Source organism: Fonticula alba (genome assembly GCF_000388065.1).
Source record: "Fonticula alba strain ATCC 38817 unplaced genomic scaffold supercont2.4, whole genome shotgun sequence".
NCBI classification, from domain to species: domain Eukaryota; order Rotosphaerida; family Fonticulaceae; genus Fonticula; species Fonticula alba.
In genome coordinates this window covers 874548-880510 of record NW_009242974.1, presented here as the reverse complement: position 1 = coordinate 880510, position 5963 = coordinate 874548, and the positions used below count along the sequence as shown (strand labels likewise).

The window sequence follows — 5963 nt, the reverse complement described above, 5'->3', positions numbered from 1 at the left end:
CCGCCCGCCCGCCCGCCACCACCGCCACCATCATCGACCATGTGCCCAGAGCCAGCCATACGGACGGCCACGCACATGCACATGCGCATGCACCGGGCCCGGCCTTGTGTTAACCTCTGCCAATCCCCCCGGCCCCCGGGTCCCAGTCCACGAGCGAGCGTGCGCGTGAGCGTGAGAGAGCGAGAGCGAGTGCCATGGCCACCTCCCACCAGCGCCCCGGCGTGGCGACCCCCGCGGCCGGCCCCCAGCGGCGCCACCCGGCCGCGGCTCCCGGCGGCGGCCCCGCCCCCGGCGGCGGCCCCAGTACCAAGGTCCCGGTCTTCGCCACGGTGTCCGCCCGGCTGGACCAGCTGCTGAAATCCTGCCCCACCATGACCACCCTCAGCGGGGACCCCAACACCTGGTCCTCCCTGCCGGTGCAGCAGACCACCACCAACCTGAGCATCTCCCCGCACCAGTACATGACTGTCTATGATGAGATCTTCCACCACTGCACCAGCGCCGGCACCGGCGCCCACGGCCAAGACGCCGGCATGTCCAACTGTGCGTGCACCTGTGGCGCCCCCCCCCCCCCTCCCTGTGGGGGCGCTGCTGCCGCCTCCCCACCACGCCCTGCCGCCTTTCCCCCTTTCTCCTTGCCGCTTTCCGCCGCCTGCCGGAACGGGCCACCCTCCGCGGGGCCCCTCCTGTCTGCCGCCTTTCTGACCTCCGACCCCGCCGACCCCGCCGACCCAGCCGTTCACGGAACCTCGGTCGCCGGGAATGACATCTACATGCATGTGCGCAGCCACCTGGTCGATCACTTGGCCCGGCACATGCTCCCCCGGGCGCTGCACTATCTGGCCATGGACGACCCGTCCTTCCAGGTGCCGACCGATCTGCTGAGCCTGTGCCGGTCGCCGATCCCCGCGCCGGTCGGCGATGACATCCCGGCCACCGGCGGGGCCCTGCTCAACTTCTATGCCGTGGCTTGGCGGCACTTCTGCGCGGCCACCCTCATCGCCAATCGCATGCTCAACTACCTCAATCGTTTCTACGTGCCCTCGCGCAGTGACACCGACCGGTCCATCTGCCCGATCAATGCGGTGCGTTGCCGCCCTGCCGCCGCTCGCCGGCCCACACACGCCCTGATGCGCGCCGCCCCTATGCATATGTCCCTGTGCACACACGGAGCCGGCCGCCAGAATCCACCGTCTCCCTCGCGCCCGTGTACCCCCCCCCCCCCCCCAACTGACACCCGTCGCCCGATTCCCACTCCTTAAGCTGGCTATCAAATGCTGGAACACCTACATCCTGGAGCCCCTGCGGCTGCGCATCACCAACTACATCCTGCTGCTGATCCGCAAACGTCGCGATGGCAACCAGGCCGTCAACATGCGCCTGGTGAAGGACGTCCTGTCGAGCTTCTGTTCGTGTCCCCGTACCGCCGCTGCCGCTGCCACCACCACCGCCACCACCACCGCCACCACCACCGCCACCACCACCACCACCACCACTACTACTACTACTACTACTACTACTACTCCGCCCCCTGGCCCCCACTCACCTCTCTCCCCACCCCTCGACCCCCATGCACACACACACACACACACACAGACGACGTCTTCTTCGACGAGCGCAACGACCGCACCGTTCCCGATGCGTATGTCATCTACTTCGAGCAGTTCTTCATCCAAGACACCGTGGAGTACTACACCCGCGAGGCGCGGGCCTTCGTGGATGGCGTCCACCACCAGGCCACCGGCGGGACGGCCGCCACCTCCCCCTCGGACACGGGCGCCCCCTTCGTGGGGGCCTCCTACCGCCAGGCCCTCGGAGGGGTGGACACCCCGACGGCCAGTGCACTGGCCGCCACCACCGGCATGGCCAGCATGTCCGTGGACCCGGTGACCGGGGCCGCCGCCGCCGCCGCCGCCGCCGCCGCCGCCGGGGCCGACCATGGGCCGGGCAGCGCCGCCGAGCCGCTTCTCCCGGGGGCCACGGCCAGTGCCGTGGCCGCGGCCGCGGCCGACCCCCAGCGCCGCAACATGACCGACTACGCGCGGCACGTCCGCATGCGCCTGGCCGAGGAGGATGTCCTGGTGCGGGATTTCCTCGATCCCCAAGGCCAGGCCGGCACCGTGGCCAAGATGTACATCCACCTGAACACGGTGCTCATCGCCCCCTTCAAGGAACTCCTGGCCGACGAGCTGGGCGCCCTGCTCCCGACCCAGGGCGAGGCCGACATCAAGCTCATCTTCGGCCTGCTCAGCCGGCTGGAGGAGGATGCCGGCATCGATGCCATCCGCCCGGTCATCGAGGAGCACATCCGCGTGGAGGGCATGGACGCCGTGCGCCGGATCGAGCACCTGACACTCAAGGTGCGCACACCCACGCGGCCAGGCGGCCGGCCCCAGGCGGGGGGGGGGGGCTCTTCCTCCAGTCCGCCCCCCCTGCCTCGGTCCTCCCCTCTCCACACCTGCCGCGCCGATGCGTGCTCTCCTTTCGTGGTCGCACGGGCCGCCGGCGATGCCCCCTCCTCCTCGGGCAGAGGCCCCCTTGCTTCGCTCTGCCGCCGGCCCTCGCCCCGCCAGCCTGTTCTCTAACCGCCCTTCTTCCCTGCTCCCCTCCCCCTCCTCTCTTTCTCTCCCCTGCCCCCTTTGACTCTCGCCTCAGCCCGGGGCCAAAACTCAGGACCCCCAGCACTATGTGAATGCTCTGCTCCAGACGTACGAGACCTACAACCGCCTGATCCGGGTGTGCTTCTCCTCGCACCCGACCCTGGTGGCCTCGCTCGAGCGCACCATCCGCAAGGTCATCAACCACAATGTGGTCGCCTGTCCGGGGTCCTCGGCGCCGGCGACCGCCGGTGGGGCCGCCGACGCCGGGCCGGCCGCCGGTCGGGCCCGGCAAAACCGCTCTCCCGAGCTGGTGGCCCAGTATATTGATCATCTGCTGCGGCCGCCGCAGCAGGCTTCCTCCTCGTCCTCCTCGGCGATGGCCGGGCCAGGGGGCCTGGCCGGCGCCGCCGCGCCCCTGCTCAGCCCCCTGGACGAGACGGCCCTCATGGAGAAGATCTCCAAGATCATCGCCTATGTCTTTAAGTACATCGAGGATAAGGATGTCTTCGAGCAGAAGTACCGCCGCGGTCTGGTGTCGCGCCTGGTGAACAAGCTCTCTTTCAACGAGAACATCGAGAAGATGATCGTGTCCATGCTGAAGGTGCGTGCCTGTGCTTTGGCTGCCTCCGCTCCCTCCCGTCCCCGGCTGTGCGGCGTCGGAGGGCGGGGGGCCTGGAGAGCCTCCCCCGCTGTATTGTGCCTGTGAAGAGGGGGGGCGGGGGGGGGGGGGGGGGGGAATGTTGCCCGTATGGAAAAAGCCATCGAAGATGAAATCCCATTGTACTGACCAGAGCCCGCTTGCTCCCGGCCTCGCCCCTGCCCCGCACCGCACCGCACCGCACGCGCCGGCTGTGTGCCACACGTCAGGATGTCTGTGGTGGCACGTACATCGGCAAGCTGAAGCTCCTCCTCAACGAGGAGGATCTCAGCCAGAAGCTGTACAAAAACTTCCGCGCCAGCTTCGGGGGCACCGAGCAGCCCGGCGGCAAGTCCGAGCACCAGCTCCAGCAGACGGCCGCCAGCCCCGCCTGGATGGCCATCCCCCAGATCGATGTGCTGGTCTTCGACACGGAGATCTGGCCCTTCTCCATCCAGAACCTGGACATTCGACTGCCCCCGGCGGTGCGTGCGCTGGCAACAGCATGTGCCACAGCGCGAGGGACAGGCGAGGGGGGGCGCGCGCGGAGCGTGGCTGGCCAGAGAGCCAGGTCACTCTCCTCCCCCCCCCCCCCCCCCCCCCTGGCCTTGGGATCTGCTCTGACTTTGCCTCGCACCATGCCGCCTCTCTCCCCACACGCCTGCTCGCGTGCCACGCGACACGCCCGCCAACTGCCCGTAGCTCGCCTCATTCATGGAGCAGTTCGAGGAGTTCTACAAGACAAACAACTCCGGCCGGGCCCTCAAGTGGATGCTCGGCAACAGCAAGACCGACCTGGCGTTCACGCCGCGTGCCAGGTCTGGGGACATGCTCTCGGCCCCGGTCCCGGATGTCGAGGCCGCGCCGCCCTTCACCACATACTCCCTGTCGATGTCCACGCAGCTGGCCACCGTGCTGCTGCTCTTCAATGCCCCGAGCAATGGGCCGGCCTGGACGGTCGAGCGTGTCAGCGCCGCCACCGGCATGGACCCGGCCAACACTTCACATATTCTGGAATACCTGGTCAGCACCGCCATGATTCTCCTGTGGGGGAAGGCCGATGACGGCCAGGTGACTTGCAAGGTTAATTCGAATTTCTTCATGTACGTACATGCGCCCGCATGTGCCCGTGCCTGCCTCATTTTCCCTGGGCCTCCTTCCTCTGGTCTCTTCCTTGCTCTGTCTATGTGTGTTTGTGTGTGTGTATGCCTGTGTGCGACAATGCCCCCAGATGCATGGGTGCACATGCTGGCATGTCTCACAAGGCAGCGAGCGTGGGCAAGAGAGCGTCGACACAGGGAAAGCAAAGAGCAAGCTCCGTGCCAATCGGAGGCCCAGGGACGCGCACAAAGTGCATGGAGATTGACTAACAGGCTGCATTGCAACACTTCCTCCCCCTGTCACGCACACACGCACGCACACACACACACACACACACACACACACACAGGAACCGCCCCCGGGGCCAGCTGAGCTTCTCCTCCCCAAAGAGCATCGGCGCCTCCGCGGCAGCCGCCTCCAGCGACATGGCCGACACCGAGGCATCGGCGGTCGACGCGTCGACACAGCGCGATCGGGCCCAGCTGGTGGAGCTGGCCATCGTGCGCGTGCTCAAGCACTCGGATACCCTCTCCTGGTCCGGGCTCAAGGGGCTGGTGGATGCCCAGCTGGAGACGCGCTTCCGCGTGGACCCATCCCTCTTCAACTCGTCACTGGACGTCCTCATCCAGAAGGAGTTCATCGCCAAGGCCACCCCGATTGCCGGCGACCGGACCGGCGACCCGGACGACGTGGACGCCGACGTCGGGGGGGAGGACATTTTCAGCTATCTTGTGTAGAGGGCCGGGCACCCCCGCGCGCGCACACATGCGCGCGTCTGTGTGTGTGCTCGTGCCGGCGAGACGGCGGCAGCCAAGAGGAGAGGGGGGAGGGTGGCCAGGGGAGGCCCTCTGTGTGGGAGGGGGGGGGGGAGGGGGGGAGGGCGGGGATCCGGCTTGGCTGTGCGCTCGCCTTCCGCCCCGCCCCCTCTCCCACCTCTCTGGCCCTGCGCGGTGCCGGCTCGCCGATGTATGTATATTTTTTTCAACAATAATATCCCTTTCTGTGTCGGACACATATGTGCGCACGCACCTTTTTTTTTTCCGCCCCGGTGACCACATCCGCGCATGAGGGGAAGGGCCTCCCCGATATTGGCCGGAGGTGCTGGCGACATTCCTTCGCCGCCAAGAGGTGGCCGACGCCCCTCCTGCCTTCTATTCCGTGGGTTCCGGCGGCGGAGAAGGGGGCGTCCGTCTGGTGTGCAGCGGCTGGGCCCAGCATGCGGTCCCTGCCCCTCTCGTGTCGCCTCCCCCGGGCATGGGGACAGGGAGGGCTTGGCGCGGCGGGCAACGGCAAGAGGGGCCCATGTGGCTGGACCCCGGCGCGCATCAGGGTGCTCGGTGTGTTCTCCTCCCGCCGCCCGGGGGGGAGGGGGCAGGCGGAGGCGTTGGAACCGGGACGGCCCGGCTCCGGGAGAGACACCGCGGCGACAAAAGGCTGCGCCGCTGACAGGTGAAGTATATCCGGTTGGATGGCCGAGTGGTTAAGGCGCCAGTTTAAGGCACTGGTGGGAAACCGCGTGGGTTCGAGTCCCACTCCAATCAAACATTTACTTTTTTGCCGCCCAGACCCCTTTCTGCCCACTGTGCCACCCGTGTCGGGTGTGCTGGGGGGGGGGGGGGGGGGGG

General features: G+C 67.7%; 1 protein-coding gene and 1 non-coding gene across 2 annotated transcripts; both read left to right on the top strand.

Moving 5' to 3' along the window:
- Positions 1 to 125: 125 nt before the first annotated feature.
- Positions 126 to 5075, top strand: H696_02721 (hypothetical protein; the record flags this gene model as incomplete). Its single annotated transcript, XM_009496626.1, has 8 exons — positions 126 to 543; positions 736 to 1085; positions 1264 to 1408; positions 1597 to 2360; positions 2656 to 3201; positions 3468 to 3722; positions 3940 to 4340; positions 4688 to 5075. The coding sequence occupies exons 1-8, from the start codon at positions 195 to 197 to the stop codon at positions 5073 to 5075; spliced, it is 3198 nt and encodes a 1065-aa protein (XP_009494901.1). The 5' UTR covers positions 126 to 194.
- A 725-nt stretch (positions 5076 to 5800) lies between these two features.
- On the top strand, positions 5801 to 5879 carry H696_02720. The gene has a single exon. It is a non-coding gene; the product is annotated as a tRNA-Leu (tRNA).
- The last annotated feature ends 84 nt before the right edge of the window (positions 5880 to 5963 follow it).